This window comes from Mercenaria mercenaria, chromosome 18, assembly GCF_021730395.1.
Source record: "Mercenaria mercenaria strain notata chromosome 18, MADL_Memer_1, whole genome shotgun sequence".
Classification (NCBI taxonomy): domain Eukaryota; kingdom Metazoa; phylum Mollusca; class Bivalvia; order Venerida; family Veneridae; genus Mercenaria; species Mercenaria mercenaria.
In genome coordinates this window covers 43,450,782-43,471,969 of record NC_069378.1, presented here as the reverse complement: position 1 = coordinate 43,471,969, position 21,188 = coordinate 43,450,782, and the positions used below count along the sequence as shown (strand labels likewise).

The 21,188-nt window shown below is 36.1% G+C and overlaps 1 protein-coding gene across 1 annotated transcript in view; it reads left to right on the top strand.

Annotated features, from left to right (window-relative positions):
- LOC123538149 (uncharacterized) overlaps positions 1 to 21,188 on the top strand; it is a 73,082-nt gene continuing 51,894 nt past the window's right edge. The window contains exon 1 of the mRNA XM_053530374.1: positions 1 to 158. Within this exon, the coding sequence (XP_053386349.1) occupies positions 129 to 158 (30 nt within the window). The 5' untranslated portion in view covers positions 1 to 128. The remainder of the gene's footprint in view (positions 159 to 21,188) is intronic.

Here is a 21,188-nt window from a genome sequence, read left to right as displayed (position 1 = left end):
GACATGTGTTCCACAGATACCTGTAATATTGAGGTATCAGTTTTCGCGACATGGAGATGATTTGGAATAATATGGGAACGTTTCTGGTGTAAAATTTCAGTGGATCCTAATTCGTCCAAAACTTTACGATGAAGAAATTAGCTCTGAGTTTGTTTAAGGTAATTTTTTGATACTTCAATTACTCGTGTAATTTGTATTACTCTGTTTTGCATGAAAATGTCTTGAATCTAGGTGTCATTCTGTGATTGGAAAGCACTATTTTTTCCATACATAATTTAAACTAGAACTGTGAGAAAACTACAAATAATACATATAACTCGATTATTTTGTTATCATAATTATCACTTTTGTTCTTGATTACAATATGGTAATATCTATTTTGAAAGAAAACAACCAACAAAGATTTTTGGCCAGTCTGATTAATGATAACGTGTACATGTATTCATAAAGAAATAATTTTGATACGTACGAAAATATTATAATTACAGTGATATCTCGTTAAACAGAACCACTCTGTACCAGAGTTTAAGTTTTATGGTAAAGAGTTGTTTTGCCGGTGGATCTTTTTTTTCTATACATGTATTCTACATAGCAAATTAGTTTTATACAATTACGTGGAAAATTGATAAGTTTAAAATCTTGATTATGCCACTAAACGTAACAAATACAGTGGAATCACTGTAGAACTGAAAGATTTATAATAGTCAAAAAAGTTGTTTAGTTTCTTGAAATGATGGATTCTGGTTTACATATACATTGTAAGAAAGGAAAACTTTGGAATCACAAAGTTTGTTCAGTTTGGAAAAGTTTCTGGTTTTGGTTTTCTTGGATAAATTCTGCTTTGGAGAGGTTTTTGGTATTCAGGGGTTTTAGGTTGGAGGTCAGGGGTTTTAGGTGGGATGGGGTGGGGGTGGGGGCTCTGGTTTTCTGGGATTCTAGGTGGGGGTGTTTCTGGGGTTCTTGGGGTGCTGGCTTGGGGTGGGGTACTGGATTTCAGGGGATCTAGCTGTTGACGGTCTGGTTTTCTGGGGTTCTAGGTTGGATGGGTTTCTAGTTTTCTGGGTTCTAGGGTTGGAGGGGTTTCTGGTTTTCTGGGGTTCTAGGTTGGAGGGGTTTCTGGTTTTCTTTGGTTGGGGATCTGGTTTTCTGGGGTTCTAGGTTGGGAAGAGGTTACTGGTTTTCAGGGGTTCTAGGTTGGGGGTTCTGGTATTCTAGGTCGGATGGGTTTCTTGTTTTCTGAGGCTCTAGGAGGGTTTTCTGGGTTCTAGGTTTGAGGGGTTTCTGGTTTTCTGGGTTCTAGGTTTGAGGGCTTTCTGGGTTCTAGGTTGGAGGGTTTGTTTAGGGGTTTCTGGTTTTCTGGGGTTCTAGGTTGCAGGGTTTTCTAGGGTTCTGGGTTGGAAGGGTTTCTAGTTTTCTAGGGTTCTAGGTTGGAGGTGTTTCTGATTTTCAAGGGTTCTGCATTCTTTATATGATTTCTCGATTCAGAGCTCTGGACTGGAGGAGTTTCAGTTTTCTAGGGTTCTGCTTTGGAAGGGTTCCTGGTTTTCAGTAGTTCTAGGTTGGTCGGGTGTTTTTGGTTTGTAGGGTTCTGCTCTGCAGGGTTTTCTGTTTTTTATGGGTTAAGGATTGTTTTCAGGGGTTTTGGATTTGAGGGATTTTAATATATTAACCTGTTTTATAAATAAAACTAAATAAAACATTTTTATAAGTTAGATTTAGTTTGTGTTAAAAAAATCTAAAGCTTATCATCTGTGCTCTTCCAAAGGAATGCAAATAGGCTATTAAAGTAAAAAAAAATCATATTTTGTGATGTATCTTGTATCAGAAAAATGTATCTTTCTAACATTTCCTGTCTAATAAAAATGTGATAAAATACCTGATAACTTTTAAGAATATTTTAAGGCCAGTCTTCAACAGATGTAAAGAAATCATTTTATCAATTCGTACTGGAAAATATTGAAAATTATCAGAAAAATTGCAAAATTCAGATATAATTTCAGCAAGATTTTAATTTATATTAATTATCTATTAACATGATTTATGTCATACTATTTTGTTTTACAAGAATATGATGAAATAATAAAGTTATATATACTTCCTACTAGGATGCTTTTTTCCTTTAAATATGTCATTGATTTATGATTAAGATACCAAAATTTCCTGAATATTTTATGTAAGTTATCTTGAAAAAGAGGCACTGTTTTGCATTTTTAGAGTAGTTCTCAGACTTATCATTCCCTAAGATTCATTTGAAGTTATATGATTTGTCTAGGTGGCGTTTATATGTATGCTGGACTGGATGCTTGGGTGGTAGTGGTGGGATGTGTAAAATTGCCTAAGCTGGGGGTGAGGGGAGGCGGGGGAGTCACACCAGGAAAGTGGGATTTGAGAATTAAAAAATTCTGTTCTTCTATGCTTTAGCCATACTTACAGAAACGCATAATATTGGTTTCAGACATACATATATACACTTCAAAGCACAGCCAGATTGCTTATCAGTAAATTAATTCTAATGAGTTATTTACATAGGTTATCTGTAAGGGTATCATTGCTATCATTCGGTTTCATCAGCCTGTTAACATTACTGAGTACTACGCATTTTTATCCACTTCTTTCACCTAGTTTTACTTGCTTTAATTCACCAATGTTGTTGTTGACTTCCGTCATATTTTTCAATTCGGTGCTGGGCTTTGAGGGGGATGGGGGGGAACATCCATTTTAAATGTGTTGTTTTTCCATCTTTCTGCTGTGTAACAAAAAAAAAGGTTTATGCAAATTGAATGTGTTGTATATCAACTTTTTATAGAAGAACATGACATTTTATTATGTATTTTACAGTGGTATTGATACTTTCGGAATTAGCGGGTGGAAGAAGTCCACTGATGATTACAGTTGGTTCTTAGTTAAGGGATAGAAAAAATTGACACATGAAAAGAATCTGCCATCAAAGTAACATTAACAGTGATGGCCCACATGGATTTGATCCTCAGTCATGAAATTATTTCTCACAATAAGAGTCCCTGTGGTATTGAGAGATTCAATCAATCTTAACAAAGTTACTTTTTACTTTAAATAAGATAACTGGATTTTGATCTGTATGTAAGTCACTTCAAGAAAAGGAAAAGTTACAATATTTAATGCATTAGAACAGAGAAATTTATATATCTTTTCTGTCAGATTTTCAAGATGATATTTTAGAGTTGTAATCTTGGTGGGGTAACATCTTATCTTGTGTATCTGTAGGAATACCTGACAAACAACAGATGGGTCACTGGCCTGAATTTATGAGTAACAGATTGACTTGAGTGATAATTTATCAGGAATGTTTCTTCATTTCTCCAGTATTAATACATTATGACTTGCCAACAGAAAATAGTGTTGAGAGAACTAATTTTATTAGTATGAAATTAGGAAACATTATTGGCTCAATAGATTTCTGTCAGTTTGCATCTTTATATGTGTCTATTTTGTCAGTATCATTTATATTTCCTTCAGGATAAAATTCATGAATTACATATATATTTAGTTAATAAACTTATGTATTATTATTGTAAAGTTATTCCCCTTTTGTAATTTCTCCCCATTTGTAGTTGTAAGAGTAATTCCCCTTCTCAGTTTCAGAAAGGAAAGTATGAAAATAAAAAGGGGCATGAGGAATCTTTCATGTGTACAATGTACATTATGGAGTCTTTCATGTGTACAGTGTACATGTGGAATCCTTCATGTGTACAGTGTACATGTGGAATATTTCATATGTACAGTGATGTACATGTGGAATCTTTCATTGTGTACAATGTACAAATCAAGTGTGGTTTTTAACCTTAATGAATTTTCTTCATCACAAGTTTTATCAGTTCAAAAATGTTATAAGTAGAAGTGTAATTTTCTTTTACTACTGGTATGAACGGTAGACTGCTGCCTATCTACATGCGGGTTGACTTTGTTCTTTCCTTGAATTACTCACTGGGATCTTTTCTGCAGTTTTCGCTTAAAGTGGGTCCTCTTTGGCAATTTTCAAATGGGAGTTTACATGTACATTTCACCCTGACAAAATTAATTCGGCATAATTCATCATAAACTATGTCATAAAACATGTAATATAAAACTGTGTCTGCCAATATGTTGTCTTGTTGTTTCATCCACTACCATGATTATATACAATTAAATGCTTAGTTTGCAATGAATATTCATTATAAATTAAATTATACGTATTGGTACCCTTCAGCAGTTATTCCACTTGTATGAGTCTGATTGAAAGCCGAGAAGATGTGTTTGACAATTAAACATGGAAGTCCCCACTGTATGTGGATTACTTTGGACTTCTCCATTGTGCTATTGACCTGTTCATTCATGATAGCCCATTCTGTTCAAAAGTGTGTCTTTCAATTAAAGCTTGTCCAGGTAGCTCAGTAGGTACAGTACATATGCAGCCAATGAGGAGGATTATATCTGGATAATGGCAACATTTCTTGTGATGATTTGACAAAGGACAGCTTTCCCGAAATCTTCACCTATGATTCATGTAGGCAAGTTGTTTAGAGCCAATCGAATATATGTCAGCGTCTTAATTCAGCTGGTACCGAACTCAAGAAACTGAACTACAAATATTGGTTCATTACAGTATAAATTCTGTAGTGGTATATTTCCAAAGCAATGCAGTAACTTAATCATTCAATAAATCCATTGTTTAGAGTTTCTTTTATCGGAATGCATACATTGAGAAGTATCTTTCTTGGGAAAAAAACATGGTTTGTGATTTTTGATCCTGTGACATATTTTATTTTACTATTACATACAAACAGTGCTTAACTGGTAGCCTAGTAGCAGAGTGCCAGCTTCGAGTGCGGGAGGTTGTGGGTTCGATCCCTGGCTGCGTCATGCCCAAGACGTTAAAAATGGTACTAGCAGGTTTTTCGCTAGGCGCTCAGCATTAAGAGGATAGTGATAGGACTGGTCAACCCAGTGTCATATAATGTGACTTGATGGGGTATCATGTCATGTGTCTATGGAGTGATATTCCAGTGAAGCAGCACTATTGTCGCTCACTGCTGTAAGTAGACAACGTCATTTATACGACTGAAAAATTGTTGAAAAAGACGTTTAACCCAAACACACACAGACAAAAGTGCTTTTACTGCACAGTAACATCACACTTTCAACCTTCTTTATTTAATACGAAAACATTACCAGGCTGTGTTGAAATTAGAATTCTGCAATAATACACACATTGTGTCAATATAAATAAAATATTATCTGATTATAAATGAAGAAGCCAGAAAGTTATACATTCTTGATGTAAATAATGACTGCATAGAAATTCTCTGTTAGATTTTTGCAATTAGCAAGGCATGATGGTATATTATACTAGGAAGAAATCTTAATTGCTAATTATTCATTTATTGGCAGACCTTTGATAAAACAAAAAGCTTAAGTATGTTTTGGTCTATAATTGTATGATTTATGTAGAATTCATGATGTTTTATCAAAGACGTAAGCAGTTTACACAGTTTAGGCAGTAAATAATAGGTGGAATTTTCTTATTATGACAGTATATATCTCAAAATGTGTAGGGTAGGTCAGGGTGATATTTACTCAAGAACAAGAAATCTGTCAATCTCTTCTAATTTGCATTCTTTCATGTCTACTCCATTACGTTCAACCTCTGCCCAACGTTTAGGTACCCTCCTGCTTTAATTTATGTCACAGTATAGAACTTGAATATTAAAAAGGATTAGAAAATGTGTAGACGGCCGGGTAGCTCAATCAGTAGAGCATCGGAACTGTTTAACCCATACGAAGTAATGAGGCGTAATACGCCTGGTTTTGAGGCGTAAACCAGGCATAATGGGTTGTTACGGGTATTCCGAGGCTCTGAGTGTGAGTCCCGGTCTGGCTGCACATTTTTCTCACCCTACATGACACTTAGCTCAGGTACAGAGCATGGCAAACTGCAAGTTGAGGGATATGTAGTTCTATTACTGGATGGGGAAGTGTACTGTACGATGATTTTAAAGAAGTTAATGTCTGAAGTGATTAGTTCTCCCAACTTCTGATATAATAATTGTGCTGGGAAGTTTTTGGTAGGGAACAGGTTAAAGGGACTGACCACCAGATCACACCACATCGAAGAAAAGAAAGAAAATTTTAAGATATCAGGAAATTATTGCTGGTTTTCTTAGAACACTTGGAAATTTACTGACAGATTTTGTTATGGGCACACATGAGAATTAGTTGCTTTTACTAATTTTTCCGATCAAAATGTTCAGGGCATTATTAAGCTTTAAAGGAACATTTGTTGAAGTAAGAATTCCTCCATGGTGTACTGGTCAAGTTCGTAGTTCGGAGTTTTATGGCTGGGACAACCCAGGTTCAATTCCTGTTGTTTTCTTGATTTAGCATTCCCTTAAATAGTTTAGAAACATTTAAACTCGTGTTCTAATGTTCATAATATAAACAAACATCAGTTTTAAAGAAAGATCTTTTTTAGCCAAAATCTGGAGTTCTGTCCCTTTAGATGGTGAACACTTTGTAGGTTCACATGGTTTGAATTCAACTCTGCATACTCGCAAAATGCAAGTTACAAGTTTAGCTTTCATGAACTTATATGTTTTGCATGTTTGTATTCGATGAAAGATTACCCATTTGAATTTGAAGAGTGAAGGAATTTCCATATTTATGCCCCACTTCGAAGAAGGAGGGGTATATTGTTTTGCAGAGGTCGGTTGGTCAGTCGGTCGGTCAATCAGTTGGTAGGTCGGTCTGTCGGTATATAGACCAACTGGTTTCCATATAACTCAAGAAGGCTTGAGCCTAGAATCATGATAGTTGATAGGGAGGTTGATCATGACCAGCAGATGACCCCTTTAGATTTTGAGGCCAGTAGGTCAAAGGTAAAGGTCACAGTGACCCAGAACAGTTAAATGGTTTCCGGATGATAACTCAAGAACACTTGGGCCTAGGATCAAAAGTTAATAGGAAGATTGGTCATGACCAGCAGATGACCCCTATTGATTTTGAGATTAGTAGGTAAAAGGTCAAGGCCACAGTGACCCGGAACAGTTAAACAATTTCCGGATGATAACTCTAGAATGCTTGGGTCTAGGATCATGAAAGTTGATAGGGAGGTTGGTCATGACCAGCAGATAACCCCTATTGATTTTGAGATCAGTAGGTCAAAGGTCAAGGTCAAAGTGACCCGGAACAGTTAATCTGTTTCTGAACGAAAACTTGGGAACACTTGGGCCTAGGATCACAAAACTTGATAGGGAGGACCAGCAGAAGACCCCTATTGATTTTGAGATAAGTAGGTCAAAGGTCAAGGTCAAAGTGACCCAGAACAGTTAAACCGTTTCAGGATGATAACTTGAGAACGCTTGGGCTTAGGATCAGGAAACTTAATAGGGAGGTTGATCATGACCAGCAGATTACCCCTTTTGATTTTGAGGTCAGTAGGTCAAAGGTCAAGGTCACCTTGACCCAGAATAGTAGAACTTTTGTGTAATGTGACCAAACAATTTCTGTTCCATGTGTAATTACTGAATGCATCAAGGGGGCATTTCGTGTTCTGCGAGCTCTTGTTTAAAACTTAAAATCTAACATGTGTTAAAAAGAATGTTACATTTGTGTCTTTCCACATTGAATTTATCAAAAAGGAATCACCTGTTTTATTATTTTATTCAGGTTGTTTAATAAATTCAGCAATCCTGTTAGATACTCTATTTGATAGTTCATTCAAATTGAAGCTGTGTGAAAAAAAAAAATTCTTAGTTCATTGACTGTAAGCTTCCATTTTTTGAATCACTTGTTTAAAGAAATAAAACTTTGGCATCTGACTGATACTGGGAATGTATGAATTACTCATAGAGGCTCAGGGGTTATCTCTTTTATTACCCACTTCAGGTAGTTAAATGCAGGTAATAATTCATAATAGACTGAGAAGGGAAAGATTAGAACATGGAATCTTTCTGTTATCAGATTGTAACCTAAGGACGTCTTCTGATAAACTTAAGAATTCAATGCAAAACTATTTCAGATGAATTTGTTTCAATATTAGTCTTACAATATTATTAGTCTAAAATATTTGAGCCTGCTCGCTTAGCTCGGTAGGTAGAGCATTGGTCTAAGGATCGCGGGGTCGTGAGTTCGATCCTCGAGCGGGGGCTGTGTTCTACGTGACTATTTGATAAACAACAATGTGTCTGAAATCATTAGTCCTCCACCTCTGATTCATGTGGGGAAGTTGGCAGTTACTTGCGGATAGGGCTGTAACGAGTATCCGAGTACTCGGATATCCACGAGTTTGACCAAAAGTTCGAGTACGGATATTCGTCATTGTCAGGATCGTTGGATCGCGATCTTTTTCATTGATACATGCAATTTGTAAAATTCTATCAAGAAAACTAAATTAAAGCCAAATTAAACGTCTTCAACGAATTTTCTTGCACATCTAAGACGATTGCGCGTTGTCAGATTCTAAACCGGATGTAAACAGATGTCTTAGGTAGAGTTAGCATCGGTCTTATTTTCGAACTAAAATTATCTGTCAAAACAGTGAAGGTTTGGCCCCGGTCGATTTTCTGTATAAACAGGACAGGGTAGATATAAAGGCATATCTATCTTACTGGTAATTTATCATTATTAAGTCTTTAATATATCTGGGGAATGAGGAACGGTTAATGATTCTACATGGCGGGTGTTTTAAAATTCCTAGCTCCGTACTTCCGGATCAGGCTAAAACATAAACATCAGAACAAAAAGTCGACCAGATGCTCGGCTGTTATCCATCCACTTTTTTTCAAGTGAAAATTAGGGAAATAAAGTGGTGGTTGGGAGACACATTCCACACCACCTGGATATGCATCTATGTTCGCACTATACATATATGCCACGAAATTGGATTTAAAAACACAAAATGGATGAATGGCAGAGTTCAAAGTGAGGCCCGGTTAGGCTAATTTTGGTCTATAAAATTTGGGTGATTTGGCCAATTTTCACTACATCTGGCATGGAAAGCGACAGGTGCATAGGACCGGAGAGTCATCTTTATGTAGTCTATAGTATCTGCAATAGTCCATAGTAGTTTCAAAGAAAAATAAGCAAAAACGAGATTTCTATGGATGTTTCAACACTGGTACCCACACGTCAATGTGGAATTCGCAAATCTGTACTCCCCTGCCACCGAATAGACATTTTTCATTTAAGTAACTAAATTCAATAAAAAGTTAGATACAAAATTTCTGTCCAAGAAATAAAATTTTCTTATCAAAAAAATGCGGAACTGTTACTTAAAATATTGTGATTATTAATGACTGACGTCATACCGTTCATCTGCAAGAATGTACGGACATTACAGAAGTCCACCCGCGAAACCTGACTTTAATTAATGAGCAAAACATTAAACATAGGTCAAAACTATTAAACTGAGCTCTATGAGAACTGCAAAGCTTAGATTCCATACAGAAAACAGTACAAAAATAACAGGCTTGCATTTTTGTATCCTTACAAGTTGTTGCTTTTGATCTGTGGTTCGAATCTGTGAATCGTCAGCCCCGACTCGCGGATCGGATCGGATCGCCACTTGTCTGACGATCCACAGCCCTACTTGCGGAGAACAGGTTTGTACTGGTACAGAATCCAGGAACACTGGTTAGGTTAACTGCCCACCGTTACATGACTGAAATACTGTTGAAAAACGGCGTTAAACCCAAAACAAACAAACAAACTTACAATATTTATGTCTCCCACACCACTGAGGTTGGAGACATGTTGATTTACTCCTGTCTGTGTGTCCGTCTGTCACAAATCTTGTCTGCACTCTAAGTCGAACATTTCTCATCCGATCTTCACCAAACTTGAATAAAATGTGTTTGACCATAAGTCCTCGGCTAAGTTCAATAACTAGCCAAATTGGCCCAGGCACTTAGAATTATGGCCCTTGAATTACTGAACCAAGCGGCTCTTGAATCACTACATCATAGCATGCGCAATGAGAATTTAAAGGTTTTGGTCAAATTACTACAACTTGGAAAAATTCCACATCTTGAAGATCAGATAAATGATGTTCTAATCCATTTAGATTGGGTTTAATTTTTGCGGATAGCCACAATCCGGGAATCCACAAAAATTAGTCATGATTTTAGAGTATATTTTTTCCACCTAATCGGTTTCTTCAGCTAACCATTTTAGTCATCACCAACAGCTACCAATCAGCGGTAGAAATCAGTAACTTCCTATTTAGTTTTTATCTGTTTTACTTATTTCAAATGTTTGATGTTTCCATGTGTTGTATGTGAAGATCTAAAGCCAGAAGTCAGACTTTATCTGCCCTGTGTGCTCACAAGATCACCATGAAGATGAATATCACTGCTGGAGAAAAAACAAATACATTTCGTATTGTATTTTGGTTGTTTCTAGCTAATGTTTGCAGGGGCAAACCTACTACTAGGCTTGAGGGTGTTGTCTAAGACTTTATGTCATTAAAAACTGGAGAAAACAACATGTGAACTAATCTTTACCCTGCTAAATTTCTAAAATGGACTAGTCCATCATTCAGTTTGGGCAGTACTATTTATTATTCAAAGGGGTGTTCACTGAAACTTTACTGACTGAATAGCGAACAGTGCAGACCATTCCGTGGGTCTGCACTGGTCACATAGGCAAAACCGCTTGCCACTAGCTGGCTAAAGGTTAATGTTTGCAGGGGCTGACCTAAATTTGAGGGTGTTTTCTCTCTAAGCTTCATTATAAAATCACTATGAAGATAAGACATTAATCACTGATGTAGATAAAACAATTTTTTCATTTTTAGGTGTTTTTTTTTACTGATTTTAGTTTATGTTGCTGGGGCAGATCAGAGTTTTGAGAGATTTGCATGAAATAGTGAATGTGTATTTGTGTATTGAAGGTTTTAGAATTTTGATGAGTGGTTAGGCAATAATTAAAATTATTTTCGGTATTTGATTTCTTAAATTGCTTCGTTTAAATTTTATTTTCCTCCTGCAGAATTTCGCAGCATTTAGTCATTTGAAGTTTGCTTTTGACAGAGAAACATTTTTTAGTCTCTCATTCAGTTAATTTTCAATAAAGGTAAAAGTGAGATCATTGGTACAAAAAAAAATTTAAAAATGTTACGTTAAGGTGTAAATGATATATATAACGAGAAATGAATGTCTGTGTTTGTTGATAACGTATAACTTGATAAACATAATACAGTGTGTAATAAGATATGTAAAATGTACTCAAGTGCATGGTGAGATGGACGTTTAACTGATGTGTGATGAATATGCCGAACTTTACATTGGCAGAATATTATATTGCGGAAAAGCCATTAATTACTACTATGCTTTCTAAAGCATTTTTTCTTAATTTTGTAATTAGTACTGTGTTTATGCTGTTATAATATAATGGATGAATATAAAGTAGCAAACCGCCATCTAACTCGATTTTGTCTTTGTTGTTTTTCAAGTTTAGCACATAATTGTTTTATTTTCAGACAAACGAAGTGAGGGAGAAAATAAGCAAAATTTCATAATAATTACAAAACAATTGTCATGTCTACATTATACAAATTTTAATTAATTAGTAGAAATTAAATAAATTCAATAGGAAAATAGCCCAGGATTTATGTTCCTTTCATGTTTTTTAGCTCACCTGTCACAAAGTGACAAGAAGAGCTTTTGTGATCGCGTGGCGTCCGTCGTCTGTGCGTCCGTGCATCCGTAAACTTTTGCTTGTGACCACTCCAGAGGTCACGTTTTTCATGGGATCTTTATAAAAGTTGGTCAGAATGTTCATCTTGATGATATCTAGGTCAAGTTCGAAACTGGGTCATGTGCAGTGAAAAACTAGGTCAGTAGGTCTAAAAATAGAAAAACCTTGTGACCTCTCTAGAGGCCATACTTTTCAATGGATCTTCATGAAAATTAGTCAGAATGTTTACCTTGATGCTATCTAGCTCAGGTTCAGAACTGGGTCACGTGCCGTCAAAAACTAGGTCAGTAGGTAAAATAATAGAAAAACCTTGTGACCTCTCTAGAGGCCATATTTTTCATGGGATCTGTATGAAAGTTGGTTTGATGATATCTAGGTCAAGTTTGAAACTAGGTCAACTGCGGACAAAACTAGGTCAGTAGGTCTAAAAATAGAAAAACCTTGTGTCCTATCTAGAGGCCGTACTTTTGAATGGATCTTCATGAATATTGGTCTGAATGTTCACTTTGATGATATCTAGGTCAAGTTTGAAACTGGGTCACATGCCTTCAAAAACTAGGTCAGTAGGTCAAATAATAGAAAAACCTTTTGACTTCTCTAGAGGCCATTTTTTTCAACGGATCTGTATGAAAGTTGGTCTGTATGTTCATCAAGATGATATCTAGGTCAAGTTTGAAACTGGATCAACTGCGGTCAAAAACTAGGTCAGTAGGTCTAAAAATAGAAAAATGTTGTGACCTTTCTAGAGGCCATACTTTTCAGTGGAACTTCATGAAAATTAGTCAGAATGTTCACCTTGATGATGTCTAGGTCAAGTTCAAAACTGGGTCACATGCCGTCAAAAACTAGGTCAGTAGGTCAAATAATAAAAAAACCTTGTGACCTCTCTAGAGGCCATATTTTTCATGGGATCTGTATGAAAGTTGGTCTGAATATTCATCTTGATAATATCTAGGTCAGGTTCGAAACTGGGTCATCTGCGGTCAAAAACTAGGTCAGTAGGTCTAAAAATAGAAAAACCTTTTGACCACTCTAGAGGCCATATTTTTCAATGGATCTTCATGAAAATTTGTCTGAATGTTCATCTTGATGATATCTAGATAAAGTTTGAAACGTGTGGTCAAAACTAGGTCAGTAGGTATAAAAATAGAAAAACCTTGTGACCTCGCTAGAGGCCATACTCTTCATGAAAATTGGTGAGAATGTTCACCTTGATAATATCTAGGTCAAGTTCAAAACTGGGTCGTGTGCCTTCAAAAACTAGTCATTAGGTCAAATAATAAAAAAACCTTGTGACCTCTCTAGAAGGCATATTTTTCAATGGATCTTCATGAAAATTGTGTCATGTGGAGACAGGTGAGCGATATATTAATATATTAATTAATATAGTAATATTTTTTTTTTGCTTATGATCAAATAAAGTCTTGTGTCCAAAGAAAAGAGTTAAGATTTGGTGTTTGCTTTCAATGGAAATTGTTCCGTACAAAAAGAACTCTTCTGTGTGGAGGGGTTTTAACTTGAAAGAGGGTCTGGTGTATATCGGTACCACAACACTGACACACCCAGTCGAAATTGACAGTTTATTACCATGGTAATTCATGGTTTACTGTGGTAGTTCGTGGTCATGGGACAATGGTTTACGTTTACCATGGTTATGGTAATTGACACCACAGTCATAAAACATGGTATCGGCTAGACCATTGTAAAAAAAAAACATGGTGGACCATGGTTGTGGACAACACTGAACAGTCAACTATGGTTGACCAAGGTCCTTGACCATGGTCGACCATTTTGATTATTGACTATAATATGAATTTGAAAAGTGTCGACTCGTTAAAATACATGACTATTGCAGTCTGTATCTATTTTTACAAGTCAGTCTTTATTTGTCATAAAATTGCTAAGATGACAACAAATTATAGTCAGACTATGAAAGCAGGAGAGCTATTCTATAACTAGAAAAACGTTTGGAGTCAAAGCTTTGGAGGCCATGGTCTTCTATGTTTGTGCTTCTGAATCAGCAGGCATTAGATAAGAAAACATTGTTTATAATTCTATTGTCATTATCTATCAGCAGCTATCTCAATACTCTCCATGATTCAAAACACCTGCCCTGCTACTGTTTCTGATTAGGGGAGGTAACTGTTATAAAAATGTTTGATGATAAGAAATCATTGTTTACTCCCTTGTATTGTGTTTGATGTTAACTCCCTTGTATTGTGACATTTGTGAAAATGTGGGTGCACAGTGATCATGTGATTTTCATGCTCACTTGTGTGTATGATGGCAGGGATTATGGGGACCAGGGAAAGTGAAATTTATAATTCTGCAAAAATGCGTTTAACGATACTAGTGCAAGAAAAATCATCAACATCAAATTATAAGATTTGTCAGGAAAAGATGTCAGCAATGTATTGCACATACCCAACACTTTATTGCATACCATCTTTAGTCTGCTTATTACAGCAGATGTAGGTTTTAGGAAACTAAATTTTGATACAAAAATGGCCGGAATTGTCAAACGACTAAACGTTGTCCCATATTACTGGCAAAATTTGAATGACAGGCCTAAAATGTATCCATAATTTTATAATTTGGCAAGATGTAAGAAATGGTTGTGAGGAAAGTGTCTCATAGCTGGTTTTTCTCTTTCACAAATTTTAGCTGTGTAAAAGGCGGTCAAATTTTACCTACCCTTCTCGTTCATACATTTATTCGTATCAGTATAGATTATTGATGCATATTTAGTCTATTTTTATCTTAAAACTCCTTTTTTTTTGTTAGAAAATTACTCAGGACACTTTCGAACACTTTTTATGTTCAGTTGTGAAGTGTTACAGCCAATAATATTACATTAATTTTGTGCTTCTTTCACGTAATTAAGCTGAATCTATCCATGTCCATACCTTAGGTAAATATTTTAGCCCCTGGCCATTGCTAAGATAAGGAACCCAGAAATTTGAATTATGCATTTATCAACTTTCCTGAAAAAAAATCTTATTTGTGGGGAATCCTTACAAATCTTATAGTCATAAAAACAAATTGAATATTAAACTTAATGCCTGTAAAAGCCAGCTACTCAATATTTTTCAAAAAATCAACCTCGCCAATACTACCACTTTACTGCGTGCAAGGGGAAGTAAGTGCTGCAAGTTTGAGTATAAAAATGTATCTGGGTTGTCTCCCTTAATTTCATTTACACTTGTTCTCCCTAAGTTAGAAACAACTTCTCCACTTGAAGCAAAGTTTGAGCGGCAGTTAACTTGTCCACTAAAGCAGAGTTTTATCCCTGAAAAGTATACAAACACATTTTTCAGATACTTAATTAGAATTTATAAACTTTTCAGTAGCTATATATAATGTAAAAACTGACTGATATATAATTTTTACAAACAATCTGGCATCTCAAATGTATGTGTTATATAAAACATTACCTGTTAAATGCTTGTTACATAGATCCTATGTTTAGGTACAGATGATAAGATTTTGGCACCAAATTAAAGTTAATTTTCATGTTTCCTACAGTGTAATCTTCTGGAATTCTAACAAATGTCTGATTTGTTTTTGATAGATCATGCCTAGCCCTGACACACAATCTCCACCATAGTTATTGAAATAAGAGGCAAGAAAATGAAATTTGGTTCAAAATACATCGAACATAAAAATAGTTAGATGCATGTTTAACTTTAGACTGGCTCCCGTCTCTATGTTTGTTCTTCTTTACATATATTATAAGTTTTACTCATTAAGAGGGAGGTTACTCCAGCAGGTTGTTTCTGCATTGATATTTTTATTGCCCCTGGCTCCAAACATTGTATGGTTCAGCCATCAGATAAAATATGCTATTTTAGAGGCTTAAAATTTTATTATAAAATGTTTGCATTATTTATATAAAAATAACCATGCAGCCAGGGAGCCAGGCTAGTTTAACTTAAATTGTGTAGCCTAGTAGATAGACCACAAAATAAAAAGTCAGAATTTAGGCCTCCATGGCTGAGTGGTTAAGGTCACTGGCTTCAAACCATTTGACCCTCACAGCTGACTTGGAAACCTCACCTTGGATGTACAATTCTTTCATGCAAGGAAGCCGTCTAGCTGGCCCCTGGTTCTACCCACATGCCCTCCTGCAATTAAATAATGCTTGGAAGGGCACCTTGCACCTTGGGTCTTAATTCCTTCAATTTCAAAAGCTGGAAAGTCACCATAGGGCCTGTGGTGGGATGGCATTTAATCTCAGTCCTCCCCCTGCCGGGAAGGGCACCAAGGGTCTTCCTCTACCATCAAAAGCTGGGAAGAACCCATATGACCTATATCTGTTGGTGTGGCGTCTTAAATATAACAACAAAAAGTTAACATTGCTATTGTATTTGTTGAAAACAGTCTGGTACTAATTACAATGAATGAAATTTTCTGGAACAGGTTGTTATGGTTGTATTCTAAGAATAAGCTTTTGTTTCACAGAATGTGTAATTAGCAGAGGAAAGTGAATGGGAGTTGTCTTGTTTTAGAACATTGATTTGCTAGCATTGCAGTAAGAATATATTATCTTCACCTCCATTGTAATTATAAATTCCTGTTGAATTATTGTAAAATCTTTAATTTTCGAGGGTGGCTAATTTTGTTATAATGGTTCTATAACACTGTTAGAAAAAGCAGGAGTTGCGAGTTCCATATATGGGAGTTTTACACCTTATAGACTGAAAGAACCAGGGAGGCTTCTGGAGTTTGAGTGTCTTCAATATCTTCCAAATATTAGTGGCAGTCTACTTGAGAAATTAGCCGTATGGGTTATTCGCAGTAACTATATAAGCTTACACACACAGCTAATTAGTGAATAACTTTTTCAATATACAGTCGAACTTTTTTCGCTCAAACTCGACGGGACCAGCAAAATTTGTTCAAGTAATCGGTAGTTGGAGCCATCAAACAAAAATCATTAAACAAAGATATTGCATCTAAACTGTACCATATGAACACCTTTACCTGACGACGAGTTCAAGCGCAAGGTGGTGTACGAATTTTCCGAGTTCAAGCATTTGAAGTTTGATTGTAGTACTAATATCATAATTGTGTTTGGACTAAAGGGACATAATAAGATTGTGTAAAAATGTCTGCTGAAGTTACTTCCCTTATTAAATTACAGAAGCTACAAATATTGTAAATGGAAGTTTGAAAATCCTGTAAACAGGTACATTTTACCTTAGATTACTGTTCGCAAATCAGAGCCAGAGGGTGGCGTGGGTGGTAAGTTGGGCTTTTTTGCCAGGTGGCTTTTCCTGGGTAGCCCTGTTTGTGAAGCACAAGACTATAATTCAAAAAAGGCCATCTGTGCCATCCCCATGTGAGGTGAATGATTTGTTTGGTGATCAGATGGAAGAAAATGTGTCTGAAGTCATTCTTCCTCCTCCTCTGAATTTCTGATTCATGTTGGGCATTCGTCAGTAAATTGCAAATACAATATACTTGAGGACTGATCCCTGTAATATAACAGAAGGTATTGTGCGTTTTATTCGACCTGGTAGGGTGGAGTTAAAATCTCTGACTTGTGCAAATACTGGTTACCTCAAAAAACAAGCAAAATAGGTAGAGCAATATGATTGTTTTAATTCCGTAATCATCGGTAACCAATGCCTAAAATTCAACGCTACTTTAGTTACATGTACTACATATCCTGCACAATAATGCAGTGGACCATCGCAAACCCCGCCCTGCCAAACACACAATAAACAAATCCCGGAGCAGTCTAGGATTTCTGTCACAGGGGTTGTTTAGTTGAGTTTATGGTTTCGATGGAGGCCTTGAGAAACAAAAATCAAACAACACCAAATCATAGAAAGAAGAGTGTTTGACATGAAAATTGAACAGCATGTAAAACATGTATATTACTTTAAGAAACAAGTGTCAGTATACTGATATAAACATTGAATTCCGGAAAAGGGCTGCCTAAAGGGGCTCCACTTCCGGACAGTTAAACGCCTTTAAAAACTCACCATTTTCAAAGAACAGTTACACATGTTCGTTTTGATGCATTTGCAATAGCGTGCGAGTGGTGAAATTTCGCATAACAAGGTGGAACACAGTTTTCAGCAATTGTTTATCTTTATTTCTTTACAAATGGCATTCATTTTCAAAGGGAGACAACTGTTCCCGATTATTTTAAGTACAAATGGCATTCATTTTCAAAGGGAAACAACTTTTTCCGATTATTTTAAGTAATCTTTGAGAAAAAGTTGTCTCCCTTTGAAAATGAATGCCATTTGTAAAGAAAAAAAGATAAACAATTGCTGAAAACTATGTTCCACCTTGTTACGTGAAATTTCACCACTCGCACGCTATTGCAAATGCATCAAAACAAACATGTGTAACAGTTCTTTGAAAATGGTGAGTTTTTAAAGGCGTTTAACTGTCCGGAAGTGGAGCCCCTTTAGGCAGCCCTTTTCCGGAATTCAATGTTTATATCAGTATACTGACACTTGTTTCGTAAAGTAATATACATGTTTTACATGCTGTTCAATTTTCATGTCTAACAACTCTTTCTTTCTATGATTTGGTGTTGTTTGATTTTTCTTTCTCAAGGCCTCCATCGAAACCTTATACTTCATTATTGTAGCTTGATTGTGATGAAAGCATTATATCATTTTAACCAGTCTCGAAAAACTAGAACTTGTGTGGTATGAAGAAGTGTGGTCTTGACCCAGTGGATTTTGAACCCACAATCCCCAGGTTGAGGGACTGACACCTTAACCACTAGACCATCACTTTCCTCAAGGGTCTTGTGTAACTGGGTGTAGGGGGCCACATTTTGACAGTGTTAAAAATCATTTTTAAATGTTTTGAAATTTGCAAGGAAGTTGCAGCAACAACTCAAGCCAGCTATAGTTATATTGTTGTTGCCTGAGAATAAATCTAATCTATAACAAAAATATATAAAAAAAAAAAAAATCCACAACAAATCCAGCAGTTATGTAAGCAGCATTTTATGGGTAAATTATTTCTTCTCTCCTTGGTTCCAGACATTAAAATGAGAACTGATTACAGGTGGCTCATCTTAATGCAGTTTTTATAAAAAGGTAGAAATAAAATTTACTTGAAGGCTTAATATTCCAGTTAAAATTCTGGCATAGATTTAATAACTTGCATGCATTTCTTGAAATGATACCTGAAATATGACGTCTGCACTGAAGGAATTATTCTTAATTTGATTGATTTTGTTTAAATATTTCTGTAATTTTATCTGTGTATTTTGAATTTTGCAGGAATAATTGTTTGGCATCATTCTTTTTGGTTTATTTGTAATACACTTGTTGCACTCCCAAAATACTTGCTGTACCCCACCCACAAAACATCTATTGTAACTGTGTTGCAGTGACATTTGTGTTTATGTCCTTTCATGTTTGTGTGGTACATTTCAGATGAAATGGCATTCATGTTTTTGTATGCTTGTATAGTATACTTTGAATGAAGTGATATTCAGGTTAGTGTGCACTGAAGGTGGTGGTGCTGATATGGTACAGTGTTAATGCAGAGACATTACAACCAACAGAACCGGTGAGTTACAAGGAGAAAGTCACCATCATCAAGGCACTAACGAGACCAAGGATGGAGGAAGATGCTTTTCATCTCCTTGATCGGTCTGAACAAGTGATGATGGTCAGGCTCCGCTCAGAGCACAACAAGCTTAATGCTCACATGTACGAGAAATACAGACTGGCATCATCGCCAACTTGTCCATGTGGTGAAGAAGATCAGACTGCGGAGCATATACTTCAGAGATGTAAAAGGCATGACCAGGAGCGAGCTGCGACTTGGCCGATAGATACCTCAATCCACCAGAAATTGTATGGAGGTATTGAGGATCTGCGACAAACCACAAGGTTCATGGACGCTACTGGTCTGACAGTGTAGTCGTGAATGACAAGAAGAAGAAGAAAGCAGAGACATTTAAAGTAGTGTGCACTGACGGGAGTGTTTGTACAGAAGGCCTACAGTTTAGCTAAAGCAACATTCAATTTAGTGTGCAGTGATAGTTATGGGTTTATATGGTACCATTTGAATGCAGAGACATTCAAGTGAGTGCACCGATAGCGGTGTTTATATGGTACAGTTTGGATGCAGAGACATTCAAGTTAGTGTGCAGTGATAGTGATGGGTTTATATGGTACAGTTTGAATGCAGAGACATTTTAGTTAGTGTGCAATGATAGCGGTGTTTATATGGTACAGTTTGGGTGCAGAGACATTCAGGTTAGTGTGCGATGATTATGGTATTTATATGGTACAGTTTGGATGCAGAGACATTCAAGTAAGTGTGCAGTGATAAAGGTGTTTGTATGGTACAGTTTGGATGCAGAGACATTCAAGTTAGTGTGCAATGATAAAGGTGTTCATATGGTACAGTTTGGATGCAGAGACATTCAAGTTAGTGTGCAATGATAAAGGTGTTCATATGGTACAGTTTGGATGCAGAGACATTCAAGTTAGTGTGCAATGATAAAGGTGTTCATATGGTACAGTTTGAATGCAGAGACATTCAAGTTAGTGTGCAATGATAATGGTGTGTCTCATTATGGTCAAGTTTTGGATGCAGAAAACATTCAAGTTAGTATGCAATGATAGCGGTGTCTGTATGGTACAGTTTGGATGCAGAGACATTCAAGTTAGTGTACAGTGATAGCGGTGTTTAAATGGTACAGTTTGGATGCAGAGACATTCAAGTTAGTGTGCAATGATAGCGGTGTCTGTATGGTACAGTTTGGATGCAGAGACATTCAAGTTAGTGTGCAGTGATAAAGGTGTTTATATGGTACAGTTTGGATGCAGAGACATTCAAGATAGTGTGCAATGATAAAGGTGTTTATATGGTACAGTTTGGATGCAGAGACATTCAATTTAGTGTGCAATGATAAAGATGTTTTTTGGTACAGTTTGGATGCAGGGGCATTCAGGTTAGTGTGCAATGATAGTGGTATTTATATTGTACAGTTTGTATGCATTTATATTGTACAGTTTGTATGCAGAGACATTCAAGTTAGTGTGCAATGATAGCGTTGTTGATATGGTACAGTTTGGATGCAGAGACATTCATGTTAGTGTGCAATGATAAAGGTGTTTATATGGTACAGTTTGGATGTAGTAACATTCAAGTTACTCTGTGTGTGTGCGTGTGTGCGCATGCGTGTGTGTGTGTGTGTGTGTGATACATTTTAGATGCAGTGATATTCAAACTTATTTGTATTAATAATAAAGCTTGAATTGTACAGTTTGGGAGCAGTGACATTTAGATTTCTTTGCAGCTGTTTTAAAACCTATGAAATACTTAAAATCTTTGTACATTCCCGACATAAATAACAAAAACATCTACCACTATTTTATGTGTACATGAAGGTAAATAATAGATTACTATTTCTTCTATTACCTCATGTTGTGATCTGGAACCACCTCAAGAAATAAGCCAACCAAAACAAAAATGTATTCATGAAC